General features: G+C 35.6%; 1 protein-coding gene across 1 annotated transcript; it reads left to right on the top strand.

The window, feature by feature from the left end:
- Positions 1–293: 293 nt before the first annotated feature.
- Positions 294–10,310, top strand: rab15 (RAB15, member RAS oncogene family). Its single transcript, XM_055185677.2, has 7 exons — positions 294–674; positions 7,786–7,846; positions 7,945–8,005; positions 8,126–8,203; positions 8,387–8,476; positions 8,587–8,652; positions 8,841–10,310. Exons 1-7 carry the CDS (start codon positions 551–553, stop codon positions 8,997–8,999), a joined length of 639 nt encoding a protein of 212 aa, XP_055041652.1. The 5' UTR covers positions 294–550; the 3' UTR covers positions 9,000–10,310.
- Positions 10,311–15,971: the final 5,661 nt, after the last annotated feature.

The raw sequence follows: 15,971 nt of genomic DNA, 5'->3' as shown, positions 1-15,971 counted from the left end.
TACTCATTCTAATGGAGTTGTCTAGGATGGAGAGTATGCGAGCTGAGACACAGGTCGATGTTTTATTTAGATTTGGTGACAGGAAACTCATAATAATTGTGATGTTAATCATCACTATAAACTTTTGACGTTCTAAAATTCAAATATTGCACAATTAATTTATTAAAATATTCAATAAATAATTTGTGGTTAATTTTAGAACAATTTACCATGCATTTAATTCACAGAATCTTGGTAGATAAAAACTATTGTCGTCTGGTCAATATCAAAAGCCTGGTGCGGTGTTCTCGTAATCTCCACCCATTTCATGAGGTGTGATGGATGTCAGCGAAACGAATAGGGAGCGCACACGAGCCCACCGCACCCACCAGATCAGCGTTACTGAATCATTTCAACAAACATAACATCCCTCGCTTATCCCAACAGTGATACGGCCAATCGCCAGATAAGCGCGGACCGCTCGATGGGAAAATTCAGAAGATGATACTCTGAAGAGGGGTAAACATGGAAACCCGACGCTGAGTTCTTTTAATTGTGACCATAAGACACCATGGCCAAACAGTACGATGTGCTGTTTAGACTTTTGCTTCTCGGAGACTCCGGTGTCGGGAAAACCTGTTTGTTATGCAGATTCACGGACAATGAATTTCATCCCTCTCACATTTCTACCATCGGTAAGACAGATACTTTCATACATCCGTTCAAAGAGTTGCAGAACAAACAAGCTCGTGCCCATAGCATAGCAGCGCTGGGCTATTATACTTTATGAGCCGTGAAATAATGAATTGAGAATTACACCACATGGGATGCTTTCACAATTTAAAATGCCTTATCTCTGTACTGTCATTTTTGCAATGTTGCCTTTTAACACCACAATCACAAGCCTGTTTATAATAAAGAGCTCATTGCACGCATTGTAATTCGAGCTGATAAATTAAAATTGAACATAGCCATGATACATTAGGCCTTACATTATGCAGTAATCTAGTAATGAATTCTAGTTATAAAATGAATAGGTATGATTTCTGAAAGGCAATTGCATGGTGAATACATTAAAGCAGGTGTATGTTATTGCATGCATTCTTAATAATATATAATGGGCAATAAAGTGTCCTGACAGCAGCCATTGCAACTCATACATGATGTTTTATGCAGGTGCTCTGTGTATTGATATGTCAATTTGGTTTTAGATTTACTGTTTTTATAGTCTCCGCAGTGAGAAATATAGAAAATTGTTTGATTAAGAAGTCAACTACAAATTTTCACGCAAGCATTTGAGAATAAACAGTACAGAGATAAGATCATTATTTTTTATCCTTTCTATTATTGCATAATTCATATAGTGTTATTTGAGAATATACAGTACAGGTATAAAATCATTATTTTTTTTTACCTTTCTATTATTGCATTATTCATATAGTGGTAATTTGTGTGTCCTGGACTGGTGGAACAACAGGCAATTTACTCATTTTAAGAGCATAACCAAAATTTTTATTTTGGACTTATTATTTACAGATTTTTCATACATCAAACTCTGCAAATAAGGACACTTTTATTACTTTGTGTTCACAGAACAGTTTATTCCTTTCGTATTACACCTTACTTTGTGCATAATAATAATAATAATAATAAGTTGGGGTTATGTAAAATGTGAACTATAGTATTGGAATATGATTATCATATTACAGCATAGTTCACCCAAAAATTCACCCATAAATATTGCGATCCTGATAAATATATCCTGTCTTTCACAGAAGGAGTTAAAACAATTCTAATTCTTCCAATTTTTGGATTAGATTTTCTTTTAATGTAGCATGTAGGAGGCTAAACCCATAGCAAAGATGTTGTCTCTTAATTATAATATATGCATCATTAAATGTGGAATAAATGTCAGACTGTTATTTTGCAAAGGTTCAGGGTGATTTTGCTGTAGCTTGCTCAGTGTGTAGCAAATAATATTAGCTGTAAGATTAATCTCCGCCATCTCCTAGCATTCCAGATGCTTTTATCTCCCTAAATCAATAAGGAATCAGAAGAACTGACTCATACTTGCAGCAGTCTGTCTGTCCTGCCAGTATTTAATTAATATGCCGGGATGAACTTTTCTTTTGGATAAGTGCTGATGTGATCTTTAACTGCAAGGGCTTGAAAACCTTAGTCTCTCTGGTCCTGAGTGATGTCTGGTGCCTTGCCCTAAAAATGGTTCAATAAGCTTTAGTCCACAGGACTATGACCCATATATATATTATATTATTATTATTACAGAGGAAGAGTAGTTTGTGTTATTTCTATGCTTACTCTTGTAATAGTACCAGTTATATATTTGCAACATGCTTTTGTGGTAAATTGCTTTTGATATAGAAGCTGATAAGTATGGGTTTTAATTTATTTGCCTCATGTTTGTTTTGATCATTGGTCAACTGTTTGTGATGCTGTCATCCGATTAATCTGACAACTTGTACTTGCCATCCATTCACCGTAGCTTATCTGTCTGTTTTGCTGTTAAATGTATTACCATTTCATATTAGTGCCTGTCTCAGAAGAGAAGTGTCCGAGTGATGATTTAATTGTTACAGCTCTGCTACATTATGGCAAATTTAATACTCATTATACTTGGTTGAATGGCCATTAGATTGATGGTCTGATTTTAATGTCTTGATATATCTGGTGCTCACAAACCTCATGTTATTAATTCAAAGAGGGGTGAAGCTTTGTTATCCTAAGGTTTGTGTTCCACGACTTAAAGAACCGCCCTTGAGACCATAGAGGAAATATGACCTAACTTAGGGTTAAGTTAGAAATGGTTAGGTTAGTTGTACAATGCCCTTTTATGTTGCTAGTATTGCATTGCATTGTTGTTGTCCTTTCAATGTCCACAATTATCTTGGCGAGAGAAAGGAAGATGTGGCCTTTTTGTCCTTTTCTTCTGCCCAACCAGTTCAGTGGCGGCAGTGAAAAGCTTTGTGTGTGTCAGTGTTTAAAGTGCAGGTCACAGGTAGCACCGTTGTTTAATGTATAGCTTGATAAAGAGGAGGCTGTGGCACTCTGTAGATGGTAAAAGTCTTTTTGGTTTGAGGTTTTATACTGACTTCCTTTTTATTAATATGATTTTATTAGGTATTTATTTGTACTCGTGCAATGTAATTTCCAAACATTACATTTAATCGTTAAACTTGTAGTCATAATCGGGTTTAAAGGTCCATGAAGCACTCATGGTGGCCCATTTGTAAGGTTTTATTTACAGTGAAACTGGTCATTACAGTAAAAAAGGGTAATCAGGACCCCGATGTATACCTACAAGATAAAGGGTTAACCACAGAATTATATAAGGGACATTAAACAATCACCGCTGTGATTGAATTTGGTTGCTTGGAACAAGAGTCGACTTACAGCTAAGGAGTCACAAATATTTTACAGCAGAGTGCCACAAATGACCAAGGATATCATATTTAGCTGTTATGACTGAAAAGACTTAAAGGGCCACTAACCTAGGTGTTTTCAGCAATATTAAAATAGTCTCTCGTATCCCCAGAATGTGTCCATAAAGTATCAGCTCAAAATACACCACAGATCTTTTATTATATGATGATGAACATGGCCATTGTGGCTGCAATGAAAACGTGCTGTTTTTGTGTGTGTCTCTTTAAATGCAAAGAAAGCTTCTGTTCCCCTCCCCGAATGCAAGGTAGGGTGTATAGCGCTTACACATGTGCTTTGGACTACATCAAAACATATGTCTATGGCAGAAGGATGAACTACACGCTCATAAGGTGGAGTCTGTGAGTGGTTATGGTTGGGATGTAATTAATGTGACATCACATTGATAGGGGATTTTGTGTGACTGTTGCGGTTTAAAGGAGATTACACAAAGAGGAGTAGGTGATTCTCATGAAATCCAGACTTAGAAGGTGTCCAGCATCAGATTTTCTTCAAAAGCCCTTGAAGCCAATTTTTTGCACATATAAGATTAAAGGTGCAGTGTGTAAATTCTAGTGGTGAGATTGCGAATTGCAACCAACGGCTCAGCCCACTGCTCACCCCTCGCTTTTGAAATGCATAGAGAAGCTACAGTAGCCGCCAGCCGAAAAACATGTCATCGGCGGAGACAAAAATGTTTATCTGTTAAGGCTTCTGTAGAAACGTGGTGGCACAAAATGGTGACTTCCATGTAATTACCGCAACATGGTATTACATTAAATATATGCATTTACAAACTCAAGTTTTGGTAATGAGAACTAAAAAGTTGTCTAGGTACTATGACAAACAAAATTTCAACTTTATCTGCAGAGAAAAAATAAGATCTGCTTACCTGGTAGCCATCTTGAGTGTCACAGTCAATTATGTCCCATCCAACATTTTTTTTTTTTTTTTGAAAATGTTAGTTCCTTGAGGGCTTAAACAATGATTGAAAATTTTTGCGGAGGATGAGAAAATTGGTCTTAGACACATTTACATTCCTTATTATTGTCTCTACATTTACCAATGATCACCAAATACCACATGTTTCTTTACTGTAAATGTTTATAGTACATATAGTAACATGCTCTTAAGCTTTTTATTTTTTAGATTTTTTTTATTATAAATATATTTTCATGTCAAATAACCCAAATCCAGTCATGGACACGTTGCGGTAATGACATTTTTCATCTTAAAGGGATAGTTCGGCCAAAAACGATATTAAACCCATGATTTACTCACCCCCAAGCTGTCCGAGTTGCATATGTCCATCGTTTTTCAGACAAACACATTTTCGGATATTTTAGAAAATATTTTAGATCTTTCTGTTGATTAAATGTAATGTTGCGGGGTCCAGCAATAGTCCACGACCTTCAAGTCCAAAAAAGTGCGTCCATCCTTCACAAATTAAATCCAAACGGCTCCAGGATGATAAACAAAGCTCTTCTGTGGGTAATCCGTGCGGTGTTGTTGTAGAAATATCCATATTTAAAATGTTATTAACTTTATAAACTAGCTTCCGGTAGCGCCGCCATTTTTGGAGTGATGCGCATTCAGGATGAGAGCTTACGCAGCGTACAGAGTTTCTCTGCTGCTGCTCGGTGCCCCCGCCCTCCGAATTTGTCATACGTCACTAAGAAAAGTGCGTACACTACGCTAATCCTCTCTCCTGAGTCTAAGATGGCGGCGCTACCGGAAGCTAGTTTATAAAGTTAATAACATTTTAAATATGGATATTTCTACAACAACACCGCACGGATTACCCACAGAAGAGCTTTGTTTATCATCCTGGAGCCGTTTGGATTTAATTTGTGAAGGATGGACGCACTTTTTTGGACTTGAAGGTCGTGGACTATTGCTGGACCCCGCAACATTACATTTAATGAACAGAAATATCTAAAATATTTTCTAAAATATCCGAAAATGTGTTTGTCTGAAAAACGATGGACATATGCAACTCGGACAGCTTGGGGGTGAGTAAATCATGGGTTTAATATCGTTTTTGGCCGAACTATCCCTTTAAATGTTGAAAAAACAACTAAATTGTTTTGTATGATGTCATTTGAAATCATGTGCAAATAGTACATGAAGAGATGTTTGTAACTGTATGCTTCTTATTTTGATTTACTTTTGTTATCAAAATGTTTCATGACACCTCATAAGTTTAATTTCGCGAGAATCACCCCCATGGATTTGTATAGCAGGATGTTTCTGCAGACACACTGGCGACTCATTTTCTGCTAGAAACACATTTAAAAGTGCATTTTAGGGAGGCTTTTAAGTAAAACATACAAGGAAGTCTTTCCTCAGTTTTGACATGTATAGCAAACGGCTAAGGATATGTTAACACAACAACAATGTAGTGAAAAAAGAAAAAGTTTTTCCTTGCGTTCATTAAACATTTCACGTATACACGACTATGCTGTTAAAAGAATTGTGTAGCCACAAAGATGACTGCATCTCCTACGTTATCTGTGCCATGCCAGTAGATGGCGATGTTACCATGTAAATGAACACTACACACGCTAAACACAAACAATCAAGATGGCGAAAGCATCAAGCAGTTTTGTTTAGACAGACGATGAGGTAGGTTTACTACTACAAGTGACCATAGACTAAAAGCACCAAAACTTTGTTGGGGGACTATTAATAAGCTTAGCATCTTAAGCAGCACGTGCATGATGTCATTGCTATTTCAGATTTCCATTTACTTACTGTAGTTTACACAGAGCTGACAGGGAGTTGTTCAAAACTTTCATTTTGAAACCCATCTTTAAAATTTATGTTTTAAACGGTTATAATTGTTTTTGGAAATGCCATTGAGAATGAGATTTCCTTGCAAAACTGCTGTAAAAGCTAAAACATCTCCCAGTGGTCCTTATTTATTGATGCATAGCCCTATATTATTGCAGTTTTGCTGTGGCTTGCTATTATTTCTTAACATTTTCAGCTTCATAATAGTAGTGTTTTCTTTCTTAGCTGAAATCTCATTAAGAATGCACTAGGTCATACTTCATACTTACAGAGTACATGTTTGTGTGCCCATCATTTATGTCTTGATTGGGTAAAATGGCTAAAATCCAGATGATGCTATTTTGCTGTTGTTTCCAGGTACTATGTACCAAATGACTCATCGATTAAAGCATGAATTTGTGTTTTTCTATATCTTTAGTATCACTTTCTCTCCTGTTATTCTTTTAAAATATCCCTATATCTCAAAAAGGTTGGTTCCTTTGTGAAGTCTTCATCAAATTACACATTTTTTTGTGGCAAACAAGGTGCAATTTGTAAATTCACTTTTATTCATCTTGCATATGCAAGCTATGTGTTCAATTTACTAATTTCTTGTATGCAACTTTTTATTTTTTGTATAAACACTGTGTTTATATATAAGGGTCATTCCACCGAATCTGTGCCATTTCTGTCCCCAGGTCATTATATGTATAAAAATGCAAGAAAACTAACTCTAAAATAGATTTTATTATTAAGCAAAGTTTCCTGCATGTTAATCTAACACCAAAAATAGCATTTTTTATCAGTACCTTTAAATATAAAGCAAACATTTTTTAGATATCTTTGATTTTTTGCATTTTTGTGTGGGTCCACATCCCATCTTTGCTTTAAATAATTTTTACCATTGAAAAGTCATAATATTTTGGATAAAATGCACATTGTAGTCATGTTCCCAGGATTTCACTGAGTCCTGTTACCCAACACGTTCCCCCCTAGGAATATCCTGCAAGTCACATTTTCACGAGGAAGTGACATCATCTGGATCTTCTGAAGGTCATGTGAAGATCAAAAGTCCCTTTTCTCATTTTTCTTTTCTGTATATTTAATGATATTGATGCTATGACTGTGAATTTTAATTTTCAGTCCTGTTACCTATATTATTATTTTTTTGATGATATTATTTAAAAAAAAAAATTGGTAAATCACTAGAATTTGCTAAGTGTCTTCATGTTATTAGCACATATTAACTGCAGCTACATTTTACGTATTTGCTAAATCTATGCTAAAAACTCAGTCCTGTTACTTTCACTCCTGTTATCAAAATGCCTCCATCTTTCATTAAGAAACCATGTTAAAAAATAAACTAGTTACCTGAGATTGACCAATACTCATTTTGAAAAGTAAAACGTGTGTTATTAGATATCAACTTCAATTTTGACGAGTTACAACATGCAAACGGCACCGATTCGGTGGAATGACCCATAAACTGTATTTCTAGCTGTTGTATTCTTTAAAAAGTTTCTAATACCAAGTAAAATTCCTTAGGTGTTAGCCAATACAACGAATTGTGATTCTAACGTTTTTCTTTTCCTCAAGGTGTCGATTTCAAAATGAAGACCTTAGAGATTGATGGCATTAAAGTGCGAATACAGATATGGTAAGTTACAGCTCCGATGGACTTCTATTCTACATTTTTTTTTACATAACAGTGTTGGGTCAGCTGGTTTGGCTAATCAGATGTATTTATGCATGCAGGGACACGGCAGGCCAGGAGAGATATCAGACCATCACGAAACAGTACTACAGAAGAGCACAGGTGGCCTGCATCTCATTTATGAGTCAGATGAGGAATCATTTTAGATGACCATTGTGTGATCATGTACTGATAAAATCTTATTATAATGTACGATTGGACTAAGTGATGTTGTATCGACAGGGCATTTTTCTGGTGTATGACATCACGAGCGAGCGTTCATTTCAGCACATCATGAAGTGGGCCAGTGATGTGGATGAGGTAATGCAGCAGAGATAAAAAAAAGTCTGGGTTTATTACTGTGACTAAATATAGCTTCATATATTTGTATTTTTTTCATCAACATCACTGTATAATGCTGTATATTCTTAGTTTTTTGTAAATCATATTGGCTGTTTTTATTCAACTCCATTGACTTTCTGTTTTGGTTCGGTCCATGATCAGTATGCTCCTGAGAAGGTGCAGAAGATACTTGTTGGGAACAAGTCTGATGAAGAACAGAAGAGACAGGTAGCTACAGAGCAGGGAGATAAGGTAAATGAATCATACTTCCCTTATAGCTCTTCTTGTGAAACTAGTACATTATTTAAATTTTGATTCATAATAAAGTCCTCATGATGATCTAATCTCTTTCGTTCCTCCAGCTTGCAAAGGCTTACGGGATGGACTTTTTTGAGACAAGTGCCTTTACAAACCGTAACATTACAGAGGTACCATTTTGACCGTATTCATAAATTTTTTTGTTTTACTGTTCACACGTTTAAAGAACAAAATGCCCAGCAGGTGTGTATTCATGTGTTCATGCAGCCATGAGATAACTTTGTTTGCACATTTTTGTTCTGTGTTTTCTTGCCTCCAGCTATTAAGTATTGTTTACCTCCACTTCTTTCCATTACAGTCTTTCACCCGATTGGCTGAATTAGTGTTACAAGCCAATAAGAAGGATATTGATATGTTGGGAAGCTCCATTAATGACGAGTTTGATCTCACAGTTTTGGAGGAGCAGGAAGGATTGTGCAATGTTGGCGACAACACTCGTAAGTCGTGCTGGTGCTGAGGACTGGAAGTGGCACAGCCACTCTTTCAGTTGATATTTGTTGCATTTTGAATATTTTTGCATCAGCTTGTGTTTGCGCCTTTGATGACCAATTCATTATTTCATATGGATTATTATTTATTTTATAGTTAAAGAAGCTCAAACAGTCTCATCAATCATTTCAGTCATATCTTTCAGAATCAGTTCGATGTTCATTTAACAGATATATGGGAACAGCTTAAGTATCAGGCAGCATTCAATTTTATGGCTGGAGCACCCATGTTAACGTGTAATGTGTTATGCTGTGGGACTTTAAAGGATAGTTTGCCTATAAATACAAATTGTGTGATGATTTACTCACCCAGTGTTGTTTCAAACCTGTATGTTTTTGTTTCTTTGCTCGACCACACAGAATATTCAAGCTAAATTAATGTATATGGGGACACCTACATTTCTTTGTGTGTGTGTGTCTTACGGTTTTGGAAGAATATGGGGATGAGTAAATGATTACAGAATTTAAATTTTTCAGTAAAGTGTCCTTTAAAGTGATAATAATATCTGAAATAAGTGGAAAGTGTCCCTTGAAATGTTCTTGAATGATGAATTAATGGGGTTTGACCAAACTGTTATAAAATATAAAATGCTTCTTTGGTATAAAGGCATTGTAAAAAAAAAACATGCTGCTTACCAGTTTTAGTCCACTGTGATTGTAAATGAATGCAAGGGGGTTTTATTTAAATCTGTAAATTATTATCATATATACAAAAATGTTATTTCATCTGGTATTTTACACCAATCTCTTTTTCATCATCAATACTCCTTGCGTTCAGATGATGTAGGTTGGAAAATGTCTACATTATACTGTAAATGATTCTGGAAATGTTGCCGTTTGACTTTCATCATGGCAACTGATCATTACCGTAGCAACACCAGAAAAAGGTTTATAGCCTGCTTTGATCGACGTCATTTCCATCCCAACTTAAGCTAAATTTATGCAGAAATGTTTTGATTCCCAGCGTGGAGCAGCTACATAAGGCCTGTGTGCTGTGCTGAATTGACATGGGTTGTATTGTAAACGATTAAATGTATATTATACTATTGCAACATTTATATGTGCAAGTGGTACTGTACTATGTTGATTTAAATTAACTCTTGAATAATGCAAATGTTTGCTTGTGTTATTTTAAAACTTCAATGAAATGTTCATGAACAATTTGATACATTTAAATGAGTATGTGGTTATTTATATATAAATAATATATATAAGGTGTAGTAGTGTGATTCTGTCTAGGGTCCAATAATTAAGAATAAACATTTGAGTTGTTGTTCTTATTATAATTATGGATTAAATGACATGAATGGTTATATAGACTTACATTAAAGGGATGGTTCACCCCAAAATGAAAATTTACTCACATGTTGTTGCGGACCTGTATGGATGTCTTTGTTCTGGTGAACACGAAGGAAGATGTTTTGTGGGATGTTTGTGGCCAAGACATTGGTGGACCCCATTTACTTCCATAGTGTTCTTTTTTCCTACTATGGGGGTGAATGTGGTCCGCGGATGGTTTGGTTGCAAACGTTTCTCAGGGTGTCTTCCTTCGTGTTCGTCGGAACAGGGAAGTGTATGCAGGTTTGTAGCAGCATGAGAGTGAGTAAATGATGGCAGAATTTTCATTTTTGGGTGAACTATCCCTTTAATGCATTGGAAAGGTTGGTAGCCAGTTATGTGCAACACCAAACCTCACCACTGGGAGGCAGTTGTGCAAAGCTAAAAATGAATGATTCACCCAATGAGTTTTGAAATCTGTGTATGTAGTTCTGCATGATAAACTATTTATCAACAACAACAGGAAAAAATAATATCTGTGTTTTTATTTAATGTTTAGAGGACCTTTAGTGTGGAAAGAGTAAAGTATTCAAATGAAGTCAGATCTGACAGATAAAAACTAGCTTGACTTTGCCAAGGTCAAGCATGATGTATGTTTTTTTTTTCAGAAATGTATACCTTGATACCATTTTTTTTTGTGTGTGTGTCCTTCTTAAAAGGTAAATACACACAACCATACCCCGATCAAAAATTCTGCATAAACAACTTCTGAAGGCTATGTGCAGCTGGAGAGATTCTAAAAAGATAAAAAAAAATTGATAAACATATTTATTGCATGTGGTCATGTTGGTACAGTATTTGTAAGAAAGGCATATACAGAGATGAATTCAAAGTTTACACTGCAAATACATTTAAAAAATGCTATATATTCCTGGACACTATCAGAAAAAATGTCACTGGAGTGGTATCTTCAAAGGTTCATTTTTGAACCTTGGGGTATATAGCACATTGAACTGTTGTACATTTTGAGGTACAATATTATACCCTAAGGATCAATTTTGTTCCAGTTAAAGGCGGGGTGCACGATCTCTGAAAGCCAATAGACATTTGAAATCACCAAACAAACACGCCCCTACCCCAATAGAATCTGGACCTTCTTTTGATAGACCCACACCACACATACACAACCCAGGCAATGATGTCGGTTAGTAGACATGCCCCTTATCTCTAATTGGCTACAAGTGTATTTTGGTGCCCGCCCGACTTTCCAAAGCATTGCTTAAAAATGAATCGTGCATACTGCCTATAAATGTTAGGGGTACAAAACATTGAACTGTACCTTTGAAGGTACACAATTGGTCCTTAAGGTACAGTAATGTACCCAAAAAGGTACAACATGGAATTTTGTATACCTGTACAAAACAGAACTTTACACTGAAAAAAATTATTCATTGAATTTAATCAAGTTTTTTAAGGTAAGTGGTTGCAATCAATTTATTTAAGCTACATTTAGACAAAAGTTTTATATTTTATTTTACGTTACTAATCTTTTTTGTTTAAATGTAGTTAAATAAATTGATTGCAACCACTTACCTTAAAAAATTGATTAAATTCAATGAATCATTTTTTTCAGTGATAGGGTCCCACCCCAGTGACAGAAAAGGTACAGTTCTGGACCTTTTTTCTTTGACTGTGTTGCTGAAAAGAGCATTGATTTAGTAGACATGTCACTTGCTTTTGTATTTATAAGTGGCTTTGAATAAAAAGGTCTGAAAAAGAATAAAAGTAATGTAAAGTAGTAGCACACATATCGTGGGTTTGGTTAAAATACACATATACTGTTATCATGTATTCTTCTATGCACTGCAAATTACACTAGTGTTATAGGAAGAATAACTCATTCTATTAAGGACTTACTGTGAGGTAAAGTTATTGTTCAAATTACCTTGTTTTTCAAAATGATGTTAAAAATGAACATGGAAATGATCACCAACCCTCAGGCTGTGCATGCCACTGAAGTGAATTTATGCACTTTCCTAAATGCTGCTTTAATTAGAAATCATCTGCAACAAATATAAGTGTACTCTGGTATCATCTGATTAATATACATTTATTCATAGGTTAAGTGCATGTAAAATCCACCATTTCATGTTCCCCCGCACTTCCTCAAACAGCAAGACATCACTGTCAATCAAAACTGACAGTAATAAAGATGTCACTGGGTGATCTCCAGTGGCCGGTTGCGTAAACACTCTAAAAATGGCTGGGTTATTTTTAACATTATTATTTGGACTGAACACATTCTGGGTTAAAAAATGACCCAATGTTGGGTTGTTGTTATACAACCATGGGTTACAATAACCCAGCAATTGGGTTAAAACAACCCAGCATTGGGGCAAAATTAAACCAGCGGTGTGTTCTGTCCAATATTTACCTAACATGGGTTAAAAATAATTTTTAACTGTGAGTTAACTGTTTAGACTTGTCTAACAACCCCGTCTTCATTGTATTTTTTCAAAACTGATCATAACGTATAAGTCTGTAACATAAAAATGTACACTGATCTAATTTCAATCCAAAACGTAAGACTGGTTAGCCCTAACTAATTGCTAGTTTATTTGACTAATTCTTAAGACAAAGCTATATATATGCAACCAGCCCCAGATCACCACTTCTACATTGTGTGCTATGCTTATTTGATGTCTGAGAGACCTGGAAAGGCCTGTGGATCAATTGAATGAGCTCCATACAGAGTCTCTAATGAAAATTCTTGTACTTCTCCAGTCTGTGACTTCTCATACTGCTCTCCAGTATCAATTTGTGTCATCCTTAGTTGCTACACTGTTGTCACTGGGACAGTACCTTTTAAAATGGTCTCTTTTGTACCTTTTAGGTACCAGTATCTTTGAGGTATATGCACCCTTTAAGTACAAGGGTGTACTTTTCGAAAGGCTACTGCCCCAGTGATAATGTACTAATGATAAAGACATTAAAATAAAGACTTGGCATAATGCCTGATATCATGCAAAAACAGCCAATAGAAAGCGATTACATAAGAGCGAAAAAATGTGACTTGCACAGTCTGAAGCAGAATTGGTCTAAGACTGTGCTTTAATCCTGCTCTTGTCATTACTCTTACTTCTGATGTATACAACATGAAACAATCACATTTATTTTTGTGTCTGTGTCCATTCTTAGCATTCCAAGATTTGGATATGGGCTCAAGCAGATGTTAATGCCTGTGCAGGGCTTTTAAAAAAGAGATAAAACTTAGCTTGAAGCCTCTATCACTTCCCATTTCCTAGATAATCCTGTCAAACCATAGCCAAATACTTCCGTGCGATTGGTCCTCAATTGTGCACTGATTTGCACACAACAAAAACTCGCCAAGCATGACGAGAAATGAATGAACGTTTCCTTTGGATGGACAAGCGAGAGAGAAACAATATTAAGTATTATTTTTGGGGTGCGTGCGCATGCAGCGGGGGCGTTCGGTTGGGGGGGGTCCAGCTTTAGGGCACTACTGCTAAGCACTGTGTTGTCATCCTCCTACCTAACCACACTGCTTTCACACCAAAGTGAGTCATGCTGGCTCTCTGAGTTCTTGAGGTGCCAAATGTGGAATGCTAAGCACCCTGAAAGAACTTCATAGCATTCAGCCTTCTTATCTCTCCTTTATACCTGTTTGAAGATGTTTAGAAAGGTTGAGAGAAGGCTGTTTGATCTTTGTATTCATGAGGAACGATGCATATAAATAGTTTGCTGTTGTTGATGTTGTAATCTACATTCTGAACGTTCTTGGGCTGATTGCACTCTTAAAAAAAGTGGTGCAAAGTGAAGCGATGCCATAAAAGAAGTTAAATCATGTACGATTAAGAATGAATATTATTAATGGCATAACACAGAATTATCATATATACACTGTCAAGAAATGGTCCCAAACTGTCACTCGGGCATTACCCTTTTAAAAGGTCATGTACTATTTAGGTACAGATATGTAAAATATGATTGGGTTTGTTGGGAAGCAATTGGGAAGCAGCCATGGATATGCTTTATGATCTCTTACATCTGGTTGTACACTTTAATATTCATGCCGTGCACCTATTAAAAGGTGCATGATCATTCATTTCTTTATGAGAACATAATTACTGTCTTGTATTTGAATGTATTAATGCTGCTCTAGGGAAACTGATGATAAAGTCTTAAAACAAACACAGGGAATATAGTTCCTAGTCATAGAGCAATTAAGCAAGTCATTGTCACTAATCTCTCTCAGTGGGTAGTTGGTAATTACTTTTCTGATTCTATCAAAGTAACTGAATAATAAACAGACTTATTTCTGTGCTGAATTATGGTAATCCCTTGGACTAACTAGTGCATCAGTCATTTTGGAGGCATCGCACATACTTCTTATTGGGCCGCACAAAGACCCTGTGTCCTGTGATGACTTGTCACCTTTCTTCATGTCATTCTGCATTAGTGTATTTGCATCGCTTGAATAGAGCTAAATGAATGAGACTATTCTTCCCGTTCCTCCAGCATCCCGGACGACACATTCCTGTGTGAGGTTACACATGCATGAGGGTGATCATCATGTAGGGACCGTCAAGTATTGATTGTAGTCTATAGGACAAAGCCATTCCTCAATAATTTATATTGAGAGGTCATAGGGGAGCCTGGAGAAACCGACACAATACAATGAATCTTACAAAGCGTGTCAATAAATGTTTGGGTAATACTTTACCACAAAATCATCAAATAAATAATTAAATACAGGAAATTATACTAGTATATAATAAATTCTATATATATTTTTTACATAATGAAAATATTTGTAATATTTGTAACTTTCATTACAAATTATACAAATGAGCACAAAAAATTAAACTTTTAATTCAAAAACTTTTTTGTAATTTTGTGGATGATGTTCATGAGTTTTCCCTCACAAAACATTCACTAGAAATAGATAGAAATTTGATAGAAATTATATAAACAAACAAATAAATAAATATAAACATCTTTATATTTTGGGGTGGGTAGGACTAAAGATAATTTTGGTTATGTTATATAATGTGGTGATAGTAACTAAAAAGCACAAGGAAATTGTTATTTATCAATTATCACGTTATTTATTTATTTATTTTTGGAGGGGGTATTTATTTGTCTCATTCAGGCAAAAACTGTTGTAGTTAAAGGGATAGTATCTTACAAAATCTGTATGACTTTTTTCTGCAGAACACAAAAGAAGATATTATGAATAACTGGTCCCAATTAACTTACAATCTATAGACACAAACCACTGACTCATTTCTCAAAATATCTGCTTTTGTGCTCCAGTCATATATTACAGATTTTGAATGACATGAGGGTGAATAAATGTTGTCAGATTTTTTATTTTTAGATGAATGATCCCTTTAAGTAATCAAAGTTTATTATTAAAATGTTAATAATTGATCTTGACAGAATCTGACACAACAGATTTAGTGGGAATAATGCACAAATTGAAAACGTCGACCCTATTATTGTCAAAGACAACTGAACACCAGTCGCGTGATAACCGCGCGCGGGGCACATAAATGGTGCTGTTGCTAAGGCAACCCAGTCCATAGGGGTCCCATTCCCACAGATACAAATGAGCTTTCAGCTAGCAAATCACGTTCTCC

The sequence above is a fragment of the Misgurnus anguillicaudatus genome, chromosome 18, assembly GCF_027580225.2.
Source record: "Misgurnus anguillicaudatus chromosome 18, ASM2758022v2, whole genome shotgun sequence".
NCBI lineage: Eukaryota > Metazoa > Chordata > Actinopteri > Cypriniformes > Cobitidae > Misgurnus > Misgurnus anguillicaudatus.
This window is presented reverse-complemented; position numbering and strand designations above follow the sequence as displayed.